Consider the following 17,761-nt stretch of genomic DNA (forward strand, 5'->3'; position numbering starts at 1 on the left):
ACTTCATATTAGTTGCCGTGTAACTGGGGTTCCTGGATCTGTGGACGTATAACCGGGGTTCCTGGATCTGTGGACGTATAACCGGGGTTCCTGCACCTGTTGCCATGCAACAGGGACGCCTGGATCTGTGGCCGTGTAACCGGGGTTCCTGCACCTGTTGCCATGCAACAGGGACGCCTGGATCTGTGGCCGTGTACGGGGCTCTCGTACCTTAGTAAGTATACCTCTCTGTAATCCGGACTTTTTGATCAACTGGAAGCACGCCGGTCCTGTCGGTGCCGGATAAAAAAGAGTTTCCTGTGCATCTTTTATAATGGACTCTAGCATTTTCCCCACTACCGATGTCAGGCTTACTGGTCTATAATTCCCCATTTTTTCTCTACCACCTTTTTTAAATAGTGGGGTAACATTAGCTACCCTCCAATCCACGGGAACTGTTCCAGAGTCTATAGAATTTTGGAAGATGACCAGCAATGCATCTACTATTTCTAGGGCCACTTCCTTAACTACCCTAGGATGTAGATTATCAGGCCCTGGGGATTTATCGGCCTTCAATCCCGTCAATTTCCCTACCATTTCCCTACAAATACTGATTTCATTCAGTTCCTCCCTCTCATTAGACCCTATGTACCCCGACATCTCTGGGAATTTATTTGTGTCCTCCTTTGTGAAGCCAGAACCAAAGTATGTATTTAATTGGTCTGCCATGTCTTTGTTCCCCATTATAAATTCCCCTGATTCTGACTGCAAGGGACCTACGCTTGACTTCACCAGTCTTTTTCTCTTCACATATCTATAGAAGCTTTTACAGTCAGTTTTATGTTCCCTGCAAGCTTACTCTCATATTCTATTTCCCCCCTCTTAATTAATCCCTTTGTCCTCCTTTGCTGAATCCTAAATTGCTCCCAATCCTCAGGTTTGCTGCTTTTTCTGGCCAATTTGTATGTCCTCTCCTTGGATCTTATGCTATCCCTAATTTCCCTTGATAGCCAATGTTGAGTCACCTTTTTTGTTTTATTTTTATGCCAAACAGGGATGAACAAATTCTGTAGTTCACCCATGCGATCTTTAAATGTTTGCCATTGCCTATTCGCCGTCAACCCTTTAAGTAAAATTCCCCAATCCATCCTAGCCAACTTGCACCTCATACCATCATAGTTTCCTGTATTTAAATTCAGCACCCAATTCTCTGAATCAACTACTTCACTCTCCATCTTAATGAAGAATTCTATCATATTATGATCGCTCCTCCCCAAGGGGCCTCGCCCAACAAGATTGCTAATTAATTCTTTCTCGTTACATAATACCCAGTCTAAGATGGCCTGATCTCTAGTTGGTTCCTCGACATATTGGTCCAGGAAACCATCCCGTATACACTCTAGGAATTCCTCTTCCACAGTATTGTTACTAATTTGGTTAGCCCAATCTATATGTAGATTAAAGTCACCCATGATAACTGCTGTGCCCTTATTGCACACATCTCTAATTTCTCGTTTAATGCCATCCCCAACCTCAGCATTACTGTTTGGGGGTCTGTATGCAACTCCCCTTGGTATGTCTCAGCTCTACCCATACAGATTCCACATAATCAGAGCTAATATCCTTCCTTACTATTGTGTTAATCTCCTCTTTAACCAGCAATGCTACCCCACCGCCTTTTCCTTTTTGCCTGTCCTTCCTGAATATTGAATACCCCTTGATGTTGAATTCCCAGCCTTGGTCACCCTGGAGCCATGTCTCCGTAATCCCAATTATATGATATCCGTTTACATCTATTTGTGCAGCTTATTACGAATGCTCCTCGCATTAAGACAAAGCCTTCAGGTTTGTTTTTTTAACACTTAGACCTTTTAGAATTATTGTTTACTGCGGCCATGTTTGATTTACACCCTTGATTTCTCTGACTTCCACTTTTGCTTTTCTCCTTCCTGTCTTTTGCTTCTATCCTTGCTTCCCTTTCCTCTGTCTCCCTGCACAGGTTCCCAACCCCCTGCCATTTTAGTTTAAACACTCCCCAACAGCACTAGCAAACACTCCCCCTAGGACATCGGTCCCGGTCCTGCCCAGGTGCTTGAGCTCAATCTCAGGGTTGAATGAGCTTGAGGAGCATTTGGAGTCACTGCAGGGCATATGGGAGGCTGAGAATTTCCTGGAGTGCACGTTCCAGGAGGTGGTCACCCTGCAGCTACAGCGAGTTCAAGTGGGTGGCCATCCGGTAGGGTAGGAAGAGGCAGACAGTGCAGGAATCGTTCGGGAGTGTGGCACTCTCAAACCGGTTTTCAGTGCTGACCGGGAGAGTGACAACACCTTGGATGAGCACATCCACGGCACCATGGGTCAAATGACTGCTGTACCCCGCTATGCAAAGTGTAGAAATACAGTGGTCATGGGGGATTCGATAGTCAGGGGGATAGATAGGTGTTTGTGTAACCACCAACGCGAGTCCCGCATGATGTGTTGCACCCCTGGTACCAGGGTAAAGGACAACACTGAGACAGTGCAGAACATTTTGTGTGGGGGGGGGGGTGGGAGGGTAACATCTAGAGGTTGTGGTCCAATGACATAGGTGTGGGAGCCAATGACATAGGAAGGGAAAGGGTTGAGGTCCTGCAGTCAGAGTTTCAGAAGCTCAGGAGGAAATTAAAGAGCAGGACTGTAAAAATGTAGGAACCTTTGGATTACTCCCACTGTCACACACTAGTGAGTATAGGAATAGTAGGATAAGAGAGGTTAACGTGTGGCTGGAGAAATGGTGGAGGAGGAAGGACTTCAGATTCCTGGGACATTGGGACCAGTTCAAGGTGGACAGGTTGCGCCTCAGAGCTGGGACCAATGTCCTCAGGGGAAGGCTAACTATTGCTGTGGGGGAAGGTTTAATCTAATTTGGCAGGGGGATGTGCACCAGGGTGAAACATTAGAGAGGAGAAACAAGTTGCACAGAGTACTGGGAGAGACAACATAAGAACATAAATAGGAGCAGGAGTAGGCCATTCGGCCCTTCGAGCCTGCTCCGCCATTCAATAAGATCATGGCTGATCTTCTACCTCAACTCCACTTTCCTCCCCATATCCCTTGATTCCCTTAATATCAATCTCTGCCTTGAATATACTCAACGACTGAGCCTCCACAGCCCTTTGGGGTAGAGAATTCCAAAGATTCACCACCCTCTGAGTGAAGAAATTTCTCCTCATCTCAGTCCTAAATGACCAACCCCTTATTCTGAGACTGTGACCCCTGGTTCTGGACTCCCCAGCCAGGGGAAACATCCTCCCTGCATCTACCTTGTCAAGCCCTGTAAGAAATTTGCACGTTTCAATGAGATTACCTCTCATTCTTCTAAACTCCAGAGGATATAGGCCTAGTCTACTCAATCTCTCCTCATAGGACAATCCCCCCATCCCAGGAATCAGTCTGGTGAACCTTCATTGCACTTCTTCGATGGCAAGTATATCCTTCCTTAGGGAAGGAGACCAAAACTGTACACAATACTCCAGGTCTGGTCTCACCAAGGCCTTATATAATTGCAGTAAGACATCTTGGCCTAGAAATTCAGTAAGGCCCCGCCAGCTGGCTAGCGCCCAAAAGTTAGCGCTGCGCGCGGAGCCAGTTGCGCCCGTCAGATATTCACTTTTTGCGCCCCAAATCGGAACCGGGTGCTATTCCAGGGTGTGCCCGCCCCCGCTTGGGGCGCTGAAACTGAATTTCAGCGCTGTAGGTGCCGCTGCGCCACCCCCTGCGGAGCGGCAGGCTGCGGTACTGCAGGCCTCCTCCTTCTCTTAAGGAGAAGTGCCGGGCTCGCGGAAAGCAGCCGGCAATGCCGCGGGGGGGGGGGGGGGGGTGGTGGAGGAGGCCGGGGAAGGAGGTGCGGCCAGGCGGCCGCCGAAAAAGCGGCCGGCCGCACCTCTGCCTTAACTAGCGCCACTAAGGCTGCAGCACGGCCCGGTCTTCACAACGTTGTTTGCGGCCGCTGCAGAAGAGGCGGCCGCAACTAAATATGGGGGTCGGGCCGGTAGCGGGGCGGAACCGGGGCACTGCGCACACCGATGACGTCATCGGTGCCGGCGCAGCGCTACCGGCTACCGCCGCCATTACCGCAGCGCTGAATATCAGCGCAAACTCCTCTACTGGCGCAGAAGCCCTCTTTGGGCGGTAACTGGTCGCACACGCAACTGAATTTCTAGCCCCTTTACTTTTATACTCAAATCCTTTTGTAATAAAGGCCAACATACCATTTGCTTTCCTAATTGCTTGCTGTACCTGCATATTAACTTTCAGCGATTCATGTACAAGGACACCCAGGTCCCTCTGAACACCAACATTTCCCAATCTCTCACCATTTAAAAAATACTCTGCTTTTCTATTTTTCCTACCAAAGTGGATAACTTCACATTTCTCCACATTATATTCCATTTGCCATATTCTTGCCCACTCGATTAACCTGTCTATATCCCTTTGAAGCCTCTTTGCATCCTCCTGACAACTTACATTCCCACCTAGCTTTGAATCATCAGCAAAATTGGATATATTACATTTGGTCCCCTCATCCAAATCATTGATATAGATTGCAAATAGCTGAGGCCCAAGCACTGATCCTTGTGGTGCCCCACTAGTTACAGCCTGCCAACCCGAAAATGACCAGTTTATTCCTACTCTGTTTTCTGTCCGTTAACCAATCCTCAATCCATGCTAGTATATTACCCCCAATCCCATGAGCCCAAATAAACTACATCCATTGGTTCCCCCTTATCTATCCTGCTAGTTACAACCTCAAAAAACTCACTAACAGATTCGTCAAACACGATTTCCCTTTCATAAATCCGTGTTGACTCTGCCCAATCCCAGTATTACTTTCTAAGTGCCCTGTTACCACATCCTCAATAATAGATTCTAGCATTTTCCCTACTACTGATTTCAGGCTAACTGGTCCATAGCTCCCCATTTTCTCTCTCCCTCCTTTTTTAAATAGTGGGGTTACATTTGCTCCCTTCCAATCTGTGAGAACCGTTCCAGAATCTATTGAATTTTGGAAGATGACAACCAATGCATCCACTATCTCTACAGCCACCTCTTTTAAAACCCTAGGATGTAGCCCATCAGGTCATGGGAATTTATCGGCTTTCTGTCCCATTAATTTCTCCAGTATTATTTCCTTACTAATATTCATTTCTTTCAGTTCCTCATTCTCACTAGACCCTTGGTTCTCCTCTATTTCCACAAATAGCACTAAAATAAAGAATAGTTCAGAAAAATTAGGGATCAGGCAGGGGAAAATGCGAGGCAGTCCAAGATGGGTTTGGAGTACATGTGCGCAAATGCATGTAGCATTGTAAATAAGGTTGGTGAGCTGCAGGCACAAGTTGCCACATGGGATTACGATATAGTGGCAATCACAGAGACCTATTTCAAAGTCGGAGAGGTTTGGGAACTTAATATTCCTGGCTACAAGGTATTCAGGAAAGATAGAAAAGGAAAAAAAGTAGGGGGTGGTGGCAATATTGATCAAATAAACTATTATAGCTGTGGAGAGGGATGATGTAGTCGAAGGGTCAAAGACAGAATCTATTTGAATAGTATTAAAGAACAATAGAGGAGCTCTTCTGCTACTGAGTGTATACTAGAGACCACCAAATAGTGGGAAGGAGATAGAGGAGCAAATTTGTAGGAAGATTACGGAACGATGCAAGAACTATAGAGAAGTGATAATGGGGGACTTCAATTATCCGAATACAGACTTGGATAGTAAGAGAGGGGGAGGAATTCCTGAAATATATACAAGAGAACTTTCTTGATCAGTGTATTTCCAGCCCAATGAGGAAGGAAGCAGTGCTGGATTTAGTTCTACATAGAAATATAGAAGATAGGAGCAGGAGTAGGCCATTCGGCCCCTCAAGCCTGCTCCGCCATTCAATGAGATCATGGCTGATCATCCAAATTCAGTACCCTGTCCCTGCCTTCTCCCCATATCCCTTGATCCCTTTAGCCTCAAGAAATATATCCAACTCCTTCTTGAATATATTTAATGAATTGGCCTCCACTGCCTTCTGTGGTAGAGAATTCCACAGGTTCACCACTCTCTGGGTGAAGAAATTCCTCCTCATCTCTGTCTTAAATGGCTTACCCCTTATTCTTAGACTGTGACCCCTGGTTCTGGACTCCCCGGCCATCGGGAACATCCTTCCTGCATCCAGTCTGTCCAGTCCTGTTAGAATTTTATAAGTTTCAATGAGACCCCCTCTCATTCTTCTAAACTCCAGCGAGTATAAGCCCAATCGACACAATCTCTCCTCATAAGTCATTCCTGCCATCCCAGATATCAGTCTGGTGAATCTTCGCTGCACTCCCTCCATGGCAATAACATCTTTCCTCAGATAAGGCGACCAAAACTGCACACAATACTCAAGGTGTGGTCTCACCAAGGCCCTGTACAACTGCAGCAAGACATCCTTGCTCTTGTACTCGAACCCTCTCGCTACGAAGGCCAACATACCATTTGCCTTCTTAACCTGGTGCACAAGGGCACCCAGGTCTCGTTGCACTTCCCCTTCTCCCAATCTATTGCCGTTCAGATAATAATCTGCCTTCCTGTTTTTGCCACCAAAGTGGATAACCTCGCATTTATCCACATTATACTGCATCTGCCATGCTTCTGCCCAATCACCCAACCTGTCCAAATCATTCTGGAGTTTCTCAGCATCCTCCTCACAGCACACATGCCCACCCAGCTTTGTGTCGTCTGCAAACTTGGAAATATTACATCTAGTTTCCTCGACTAGATCATTTATATATATTGTGAAGAGCTGAGGTCCTAGGACCGATCCCTGCGGTACCCCACTGGTCACTGCCTGCCACTCGGAAAAAGAGACGTTTATTCCAACTCTTTGCTTCCTGTCTGCCAACCAGTTCTTTATCCAAGTCAGTACCTTGCCCCCAATCTCATGTGCCTTAACTTTACACGCTAATCTCTTATGCGGAACCTTATCGAAAGCATTCTGAAAGTCCAAATACACCACATCCACTGGTTCTCCCTTATCTATTCTACCAGTTACATCCTCAAAAAATTCCAGTAGAGTCAAGCATGATTTACCTTTTGTAAATCCATGTTGACTTTGTCCGATCCTGTCACTGTTTTCCAAGTGCTCTGCTATTACATCTTTTATAATGGACTCTAGCATTTTCCCCACTACTGATATCAGGCTTACCGGTCTATAATTCCCCATTTTCTCTCTACCACCTTTTTTAAATAGTGGGGTAACATTAGCTACCCTCCAATCCATGGAAACTGTTCCAGAATTCTATAGAGTTTTGGAAGATGACCAGCAATGCATCTACTATTTCTAGGGCCACTTCCTTAAGTACACTACTTAAGTAGATTATCAGGCCCTGGGGATTTATCGGCCTTCAATCCCGTCAATTTCCCTAACACCATTTCCCTACAAATACTGATTTCTTTCAGTTCCTCCCTCTCATTAGACCCTATGTTCCCCAACATCTCTGGGAGGTTATTTGTGTCCTCCTTTGTGAAGACAGAACCAAAGTATGTATTTAATTGGTCTGCCATTTCTTTGTTCCCCATTATAAATTCCCCTGATTCTGACTGCAAGGGACCTACGCTTGACTTCACCAATCTTTTTCTCTTCACATATCTATAAAAGCTTTTACAGTCAGTTTTTATGTTCCCTGCAAGCTTACTCTCATACTCTATATTCCCCTTCTTAATTAATCCCTTTGTCCTCCTTTGCTGAATCCTAAACTGCTCCCAATCCTCAGGTTTACTGCTTTTTCTGGCCAATTTATATGTCTTCTCCTTGGATCTTATGCTATCCCTAATTTTCCTTGTTAGCCACGGTTGAGTCACCTTTTTTGTTTTATTTTTATGCCAAACAGGGATGAACAAATCTGGGCAATGAAATGGGGCAAATGGAGCCTGTTTCAGTGGGAAAGTATTTGGGGAACAGTGATCATAATATTATGCTTAAAATAGTTATAAAAGTAGGCAAAGGAAGGGTGCAGCCGATTAGGGACCAGAAAGGAGATATTCTTGTGGGGTCAGAGGGCATGGTTGAGGTACTAAATGAGTACTTTGCATCTGTCTTCACTAAAGAGGATGCTGCCAATGTCACAGTAAAGTAGGAGGCAGTAGAGATATTGGATAGGATAAAAATAAATAAAAAGGAGGTTCTTAAAAGGTTGGTAGTCCTCAAAGTAGAAAAGTCACCTGGTCCAGATGGGATGCATCCTAGGTTACTGAGAGAAGTAAGGGTGGGAATTGCAGAGGGCTGGAGAAATACAAATGTTACACACTGGTTTTAAAAACAGGAGGGTGATTTAACCCAGCAACTACAGGCCAGTCAGCTCAACGCCGCTGGTGGGGAAACTTTGAGACAATAATCCGGAAGAAAATTAATTGGCATTTGGAAAAGAATGGGCTAATAAATGAGTCAGCACAGAATTGTTAAAGGCAAATCGTGTTTGACTAGTTTGATTGAGTTCTTTGATGAAGTAATGGAGAGAGTTGATGAGGGTAGTGGTTGATGTATATATGGACTTTCAAAATGCGTTTCACAAAGTACCACATAATGGACTTGTTAGCAAAGTTAATGCCCATGGGATTAAAGGGACTGTGGCAGTGTGGATATAAAATTGGTGAAGGGAAAGAAAACAGTGGGTAGTGGTGGACGGCTGTTTTTCAGACTGGAGGTAGGTATACAGTGGAGTTCTCCAGGAGCCGGTATTAGGACCACTGCTCTTTTTGATATATATTAATGATCTGGACTTGGATACACGGGGCATAATTTCAAAGTTTGCAGATGACACGCAACTCGGAAATGTAGTGAACAATGAGGAGGATAGTAACAGACTTCAAGAGGACATAGGCAGACTGGTGAAATGGGCAGACATATGGCAGCTGAAATTTAACGCAGAAAAGTGTTTATTAATACATTTTGGTAGGAAGAATGAGGAGGATCAATATGAACTAAATGGTACAATTTTAAAGGGGTGCAAGAACTGAGGGAGACCTGGGGGTGTACGTACACAAATCTTTGGAAGTGGCAGGACAAGTTGAGAAGGCTGTTAAAAAGCATAAGGGATCATTGTCTTTATTAATAGAGGCATAGTTTACAAAAGCAAGGAAGTTATGCTACACCTTTATAAAACACTGGTTAGGCCTCAGCTGGAGTAATGTGTCCAATTCTGGGCACCGCACTTTAGGAAGGATGTAAAGGCCTTGAAGGGGGTGCAGAGGAGATTTACTAGAATGGTACCAGGGATGTGGGACTTCAGTTATTTGGAGCGACTGGAGAAGCTGGGGTTGTTCTCATTTGAGCAGAGAATGTCAAGAGGAGATTTGATAGAAGTGTTCAAAATCCTTATTTCAGTGGCAGAAGGGTCGGTATCAAAAAATACAGATTTAAGGTGATTGGCAAAAGAACCAGAGGCGACTTGAGGAAACATTTTTTTTTTACACAGCGAGTTATGATGTTCTGGAATGCTCTTCCTGAAAGGATGGTGGAAGCAGATTCAATAGTAACTTTCAAAATGAGAATAGGATAAATACTTTAGGGGAAAGAATTTGAAGGGCTATGGGGAGTGCACCTAATTGGATAGCTCTACCAAAGATGGGCCAAATGGCCTCCTTCTGTGCTGTATCATTCTAAGATTCAATGAGTCCATTTTAAATTTCACCTACACCTTGGTTTTCTAGTCACCCTATTTGGCTAGCACTCTACAAAATGTTAACATTGTACTGCAAACTGAATAATTATGGGAAAGGGCTGATTCAGGAAAATTGTGTGCAGTTAACACAATACACTTCTGGCTAAATTTGCACTAAGACTTAACCATTCAGGACTGAATATTTCCAGCACCTACAAATTTTCCCTTACAACTTCTATAAACACTGAGGAAACAGCTGGTGGAAAAACATGTATTTTTGGCTGACCTGGGAGCTTCCTTGTATCCTGTCCAAGGATCTTTCTCATACCAACTCTGGTAAAGGGATTTTCCCTCATAACCATCATCAGGGCTAGGAATCTGAAAGGCAGCAAAAAGGAATGATATAATAATTTTCACATTCTACTGCTACCCCATTTTAGCTATAACATATCAATCCACAAGTGTTAATGCTCATTAACTCTGAAGACTGGGCCGCACGGTGGCATAGTGGTTAGCACTGTTGCCTCACAGCGCCAGGGACCCAGGTTCGAATCCGGCCTCGGGTGACTGTGTGTGTGGAGTTTGCACATTCTCCCCGTGTTTGCGTGGGTTTCCTCCGGGTGCTCCGGTTTCCTCCCACAGTCCAAAGATGTGCGGGTTAGGTTGATTGGCTATGATAAATTGACCCTTAGTGTTAGGGGGATTAAATACGTGGGGTTACGGGCATCAGGTGGGATATGTGTCAGTGCAGGCTCGATGGGCCGAAATGGCCTCTATCTGCACTGTGGGGTTTCTGTGTGATTTCTGTGTGATTTCAGTCCTGTAGCACTGAAGAGCAGCAAGGTACTTCACTGAATTTTTGGGGGACGGGAGTGTAATGTATATACCTTTAAGGGGGGACTATGTTTTACAGCTCATGTATACTGCAGTACCGGCAGTGACCACACCTGTATATAACACTGAGTAGTAATCTGTACAGTTCAGTTGCAGTTTGAGCCACGTTGAGTAAACACCTGTTGTACCGTTCTCCGCAGTCCGTTTCTTATTATACACGGACGTAACATTGGCGACGAGGCAGGTTCGAACCTACCTGCAACTCTGCATCACTTCCTGGGGATTCGTTCCTGGAGATCAGTGGATTGGAGATCAAGGCCAGAGACTCGGGCATCGACCACGGGCAACCACCCAGTCATCCAGCAGAGACTCGAGAATTGCGGGGGAGGCTGTCGAGAGCCAGGCTTGGCTTTCCAGTCGAGGTCGTCCAGCAAAACGGGCTGGCAACAGGTAGTGCGCAGACCCTTCCCGGATGGCGGCGGGTTAGAGCCCGACCGAGCGGCACAGCAAAGGGCCGAGCAGCGTCGACGGGGAGAGAGAGGGCAGAGCGCACAGGGCGCAGCCGGTGTTCAGGGGCCGAGCAGCGTCGGAGAGAGGGAGAGAGAGACGCGCAGAAACCTACAGAGCGCCGCCATTGCCACGAGAACTGCCGGGAGCGGCGTCGGCAGCAGTGGGGGAGGAAGGAAAGTGCGGGAGACGCCATTTTAAGCCATTGGGAGACGCCATTTTAAACCACACCCAAAATGCCGAAGAGTGGCAGTATCACCGCATTTGACAATGAAGTCGAAGATTGGACTATATATGTCGAACGAATAGAGGTGTACTGCAAGGCAAATGAGGTGTTAGATGACATGAAAGCATCGGTATTGTTAAGTTTAATGGGTGCAAAGACGTATGGTTTATTACGAAATCTAGTAACCCCAACGAAGCCAATGGAAAAGAGTTTTGCAGATGCTAAAGGAACATTTAAACCCCGCACCGCTGCTGATAGCAGAAAGATTCAAGTTTCACAAACGGAACCAGCTTAAGGATGAAAACAATGCTGATTATTAACAGAACTGCGCAAACTATCGAAACACTGCCAGTTTGGAGCGGGACTGGCAGATACCTTGAGGGACAAGTTTGTGTGTGGGCTTCAAAGTGAAGGAACCCAGAAACGGCTTTTATCTGAAAAGGACCTTACGCTGGAAAAGACTTTCAGCATTGCGGTATCATATGAAGCAGCAGCACGGGGCGCTGCAGAGATACAACAGAGACCGCAAGAATATGGCACAAACAAAATGTCATATGGAACAGAGAAGTGCTATCGCTGTGGCAGAACAACACATGACCAGAATGATTGCTGGTTCAAAGACAAAGTGTGCAGACAGTGTGGAAAAGTAGGACACATAGCACGAGTCTGCAGGTCGGGAAAGAAAACCAGCAATAAGAAACCGACCAAAGGGAAGTGCAAGAAGGTACATAAGATAACGGAGAATAGTTCAGACGAACAAAAGAGTGATAACGACTCCGAAAGCAGGGAACTGAGTTGTCTGAAACTATATAATTTGATCACAACGGAGGATCACCGAACCATTTGGGTCACTCTCAAGATAGCAGGAGTCCAGGTAAAGATGGAATTGGACACAGGATCAGCTCTAACAGTCATAAACCGACAGGACTACGAGCGGCTATTCTCACACATACCCTTGAGCGACACAAAAATTATTTTGAAGACGTACACGGGGCAAAAAGTCTACCCCAAAGGAAAAATAAGGGTGACCGTTATATATAACGGTAATGAAACACCAAAACTAGACCTGTATGTATTGCAAGATGGAGGACCACCATTACTGGGACGTGAATGGATCCGGAAAATACAACTGGATTGGCATTCCATACAGGCACTGACTGTGGCTGACAAAAAGGATGATGACGTCACACCTGGGCGACTGTCAAAGATCCTAACTGATGCGAAAGAAGTGTTCCAGCAAGGACTCGGAACACTAAAAGGCATGACAGTGACGATTAAAATTGAAGAAAACGAAAGCCCAAAATTTTTTAAGGCCAGACCGCTACCTTATGCGATCCGCCCAGCCGTCGAAGCAGAGCTGGAGAGTCTGGAACGTTCAGGTGTACTGTCCAAGGTAGACTGGAGCGAGTGGGCTACACCCATCGTCCGTGTGATGAAAAAGTCGTTGAGCAGCACGCCTGGGGAACCAAGGAAGGTTCGCATCTGTGGGGACTTTAAGGTAACCGTGAACCCGGTACTTCACACCGTACAATATCCACTTCCGCAGATTGAAGATATTTTCGCCTCGCTATCTGGAGGGAAACGCTTCACTAAGACTGATCTGGCCCAGGCGTATCTGCAAATGGAGGTAGAAGAAGCATCAAAAAAATACCTCACAATCAACACCCATAAAGGTATCTACCAATACAACCGGCTGGTATTCGGCGTAGCATCAGCTCCGGCTATTCGGCAGAGGGCAATGGAACAAGTCCTGCAAGGGATCCCAGGGACCCAGTGTTATTTGGACGACATCCTGGTCACGGGCGAAAATGACAGTGATCACCTTGCCAACCTGGAGCAGGTGCTCACTGGATTGCAGGAATATCAGCTCCGAGCTAACCGCCCCAAATGCGAGTTTTTTAGAAAACAGATCTCGTATTGTGGCCACGTTATCGATAAAGAGGGGTTACATAAGTCCCCAGAGAAGATTGAGGCAGTAGTCAAGGCTCCAGCACCGGAAAATGTGTCACAACTGAGGTTGTTCCTCGGGCTGGTAAACTACTACCATAAGTTCTTGCCAAATTTGTCTACAATACTACACCCACTGAACACCCTACTGCAAACTGGGGTGCCATGGAAGTGGAATGACGAATGTAGACGAGCTTTCCAGAAGAGCAAAACACTAATCACATCGAAAGAGGTATTGGCCCATTACAACCCAGCATTACCAATTCGGTTGGCATGTGATGCATCACCCTACGGCATTGGAACGGTGTTGTCGCACAAATTCTCAGACGGCTCAGAGAGGCCAATAGCCTTTGCGTCACGATCACTAACCTCAGCCGAGCGTAACTACGTCCAGATTGACAGGGAGGCACTCAGCCTAGTGTGGGGAGTGAAAAAGTTCAATCACTATCTGCATGGGCAGAAATTCACCTTGCTGACTGATCACCAGCCTCTTGTCTCCATTTTTAATCCGAAGAAGGGTGTTCCGGTGATGACTGCGCAACGGCTACAAAGATGGTCACTTTTTCTAGGGGCGCACCACTATGAGATTGAATATAAGGGCACGAAACAGCATGGAAATGCTTATGGGCTATCACGCTTGCCACTGCCTACTGCGGAGGAAGCACCAGCAGTGGTTCCTGTCAAAATATTCCTTTCGACTATAGTTGAATACCTACCGGTAACTAATGCTTGTATCGAAAAGGAAACCTGAAATGACCCGACACTGTCTCGGGTATATGATTTGACGGTGAAGGGATGGCCAGCACATGGCGACTCACTGTTGCCAGCATTCTCGACAAGGAGAGAACAGCTGTCAGTGTGCCTGGGGACCTTGATGTGTGGATCCCGAGTGGTAATTCCACCCAAGTTAAGGGATAGAGTGCTCAATGAGCTTCATGAGGGTCATCTGGGAGGGGTAAAAATGAAAAGCCTAGCCAGGGCTTATGTGTGGTGGCCGGGAATCGATAAACAAATCGAGGACCTGACCAAGAGCCGCTCAGGATGCCAGAAAGTCCAAAATGCACCACCACAGGCCCCTCTACACCCATGGGAGTGACCCTCATCTCCATGGCAAAGGGTGCATATTGATTTTGCTGATCCATTCATGGACTCAATGTTTTTAATAGCCGTGGATGCGCACTCGAAATGGCCTGAGGTCATCAAAATGTCCTCCACCACCACGGAGAAAACTATTGCAGTCCTATGGACCATTTTTGCCAGGAATGGCTTGCCAGAACAGATTTGCTCCGACAACGGACCACAGTTTGTGTCCGAAGAGTTCCGGAGGTTCTTGAAAAAGAATGGGGTAAGGCATTACACATCTGCCCCGTATCATCCAGCCACAAATGGATTGGCTGAGAGGTTCATACAAACCTTTAAGAAGGCAATAAAGGCTATGTACAATGACAACATTCCGCTGCAGCACAAGGTGGACAATTTCCTGTTCGCCTACCGGAATGCGACACATGCAGTCACCAACCAGGCCCCAGCCATGATGTTCTTTAACCGAAGGTTAAGATCTCGCCTGGATTTGCTCAGACCAAACGTACGAAGAGATGTTGAGAGTAAGCAATTCCAGCACATCCATGAGAAGCCAACAAGGAGCTTCAATGTAGGGCAACCAGTCTTGGCCCGCGACTACCGAACAGAAAAATGGCAGCCAGGAACGATATGCACACGGCAGGGCCCACTAATGTACACAGTGGACGTTGGGGAGAGCATCGTGAGATGCCATGCTGACCAGATCCTAGAGTCACAGGAACAAGTCAACCCCATGCCTCACCCATACGTACCTGGTGATGAACCCGACGTACAGGTCGCATCTACCCCAGAAACAGTAGCATCGGAAGCTGATGAACCAACCGACGACAGGGGGCCAGAATCGCCTCCGCACCAAGAGCAAGACACTCGGGAAAGGCGCTATCCAGAAAGGATCAGCCTCCCCAAAGACTGAATTTATAAATAGATTATTTTCAGCTAATGTTGCATGTTAAAAGTGTTAATTGTAATTAGTTTGATATTTAATTGTTAAATGAGTGTTATGGTACTGTTAATCTAAAAGGGGAGGAATTGTAATGTATATACCTTTAAGGGGGGACTATGTTTTACAGCTCATGTATACTGCAGTACCGGCAGTGACCACACCTGTATATAACACTGAGTAATAATCTGTACAGTTCAGTTGCAGTTTGAGCCACGTTGAGTAAACACCTGTTGTACCGTTCTCCGCAGTCCGTTTCTTATTATACACGGACGTAACAGGGAGCTGTTCTTGGTGCAAGGGCTAAAAATTCAGTCGCGCCCCCTTAGGGGCGCTAACTTTGCCGGGGTGCTACTTTTAGCACCCTGGAAAAATTAGCACCCCCGCGACCGAAATTGAGTGGTTCCGCCCCAAGAGGGAAGCGGGGCGCTACTGGAAGTGCCCCGCCTCCCTCTTGGGGCGCTCCGAGGAAATATCGCGGCAGTACGTCAGGGGGCGCTCCCGAAAATCGCAGCCAGGGCGCTGCGCATGGTGATGACGTCATCACCAGCGCGCAGCGCTGCGGGGTGCTAACGGTTAGCACCGCCGCTAACCTCCCGCTGAATTTCGCAGAAGGTGTTGACCACGCCGCGCCCGGGGCACTAGTTGCTTTGCACCCCCTTAGGGCGCTAACGGGAGGTGCAAAGCAACCCAATTTTCCCCCTTAGGCTTTTGTGAGATATTTTGCTTATACTCGGCATGAATGATCAATCCTATAAAAGAATGTCCCCTATAAATTGGAATATAACTTTCTTCTCTTCTTAGGCAGTCCCTCGGAACCGAGGATGACTTGCTTCCACGCTAAAAATGAGTTCTCAGGTGACTGATGAGTCCAATGCGGGACCTACAGTCTCTGTCACAGGTGGGGCAGACGGTGGTTGAAGGGGCGGGTGGGTGGGGTGCTTGGGTTGACACGCGCTCCTTCCGCTGTTTGCGCTTGGCTTCCCAACGAAGAGACCCGAGGTGTTTGGTGCTTTCCCGGATGCTTCTCCTCCACTTTGAGCGGTCCTGGGCCAGGGATTCCCAGGTGTCGGTGGGGATGTTGCACTTTTTCCAAATGAGCCTTTGAGGGTGTCCTTGAAGAGTTTCCTCTGCACACCTGGGGCTCTCTTGCCGTGTCGGAGAGCGCTTGTTTTGGGAGTCTCATATCGGGCATGCGAACAATGTGGCCCATCCATTGGAGCTTGGTCAAAACTTTGATGCTGGGGATGTTGGCCTGAGCGAGTATACTGATGTTGGTGCGCCTATACCGCCAATGGATTTGCAGGATCTTGCAGAGGCAGCATTGGTGGTACCTTTCCAGTTCATTGAGGTGCCTGCTGTACATGGTCCATGTCTCTGAAGCATACAGGAGGGCATACTGCTCTGTAGACCATGAGCTTGGGGCCGGGTTTGCGGTCCTGGTCTTCAAGCACTCTCTTCCTCAGGCGACCGAAGACTGCACTGGCACACTGAAGGCGCTGTTGGACTTAGTCATCGACATCTGCCCTTGTTGACAGTAGGCTCCCGAGGTATGGAAAGTGGTCCAAGGCCTCGTCGTGGACAACGTGGATCACCCTACATTGCTAGTTAGTGTGCAATATAACTTTCTATGCACACTAACTAGCAATGTAGAGTTGCATAGGAGTCAAACAAAAACTCTGATAATAACTTACTGAATTAACACAAGTCTCTTCAAGCTTTCCTAATCCTCAGATAGTGAAAGAATGACTACACTTCAGACCATATGACTTAAGCTATAAACTATAATCAGCTTTATTAAAAATTGAGGTTAAACAGTGACAAAATAAATACAACAGGTTTCACAATTGTAGAATATTTTAATTTAAATATTGTTTTAAATAAAATGAAAGCACATTCTTAGTGTTTAGATGAAACAGCTGCTACAATTTGAACAAGAGCCTTTCAATCTGGATCATCCAGTTTAAATCTGAATGGTTGGCAAGTTTTTCCACTTTCTTTTATGAGCAGTGCTATCAAGGATAATCAGATAAATGTAATGATTTTTATAATTGATTATCTGCACAAAACAGGTTATTTGATGAGGATTATACTAAACGAAAAAGCCTACATTTTAAACACACACAAAATAAAGTTGTTCATAATCTAAAACTAGGCATCAACACAGATATTTAAAGGGTTTGGATTTTATTTAGAGTTAATAGGATGCGATATTCAGAAAGATGGGGAATGGGATATGCTCACATTGAGCTCACATTATCATTCCAAGGTAAGCTGTAACATTGGTTCACAATAAAGCAGTGGCAAAATTTAATTATTGGCACATGCATGTTGATGGATCTTGGATGCAAATGAATCCTTGCTGCACATTAAATTAAGAGAGTCCATTTCAAGATTATGTACTGGCCAATATGAGATAAGGGCACATTTTAGCTAATCACTTGTGTAACATGTGCTACAAATTTTATCAGAACAATTTGACTCCAACATGATTTTATGCATTGACATGATGAAAAGCTTTAGAATACAATGCCAAATGTAATTCAATGATTGTATGCATTGACATGATGAAA

At 46.1% G+C, this 17,761-nt stretch overlaps 1 protein-coding gene across 2 annotated transcripts in view; it reads right to left on the reverse strand.

Annotated features, from left to right (window-relative positions):
* naalad2 (N-acetylated alpha-linked acidic dipeptidase 2) overlaps positions 1 to 17,761 on the reverse strand; it is a 223,168-nt gene that overhangs the window by 45,646 nt on the left and 159,761 nt on the right. For both annotated transcript variants that reach the window (XR_015079726.1, XM_085998794.1), the window contains exon 14: positions 9,941 to 10,032. Coding sequence is in view for 1 of the 2 variants with exons in the window: in XM_085998794.1 (XP_085854920.1) it covers positions 9,941 to 10,032 (92 nt within the window). In the remaining variant the exon portion in view is untranslated. The remainder of the gene's footprint in view (positions 1 to 9,940; positions 10,033 to 17,761) is intronic.

This window comes from Somniosus microcephalus, chromosome 10 (genome assembly GCF_052327205.1).
Source record: "Somniosus microcephalus isolate GS21.2 chromosome 10, FLI_Smic_1.0, whole genome shotgun sequence".
NCBI classification, from domain to species: domain Eukaryota; kingdom Metazoa; phylum Chordata; class Chondrichthyes; order Squaliformes; family Somniosidae; genus Somniosus; species Somniosus microcephalus.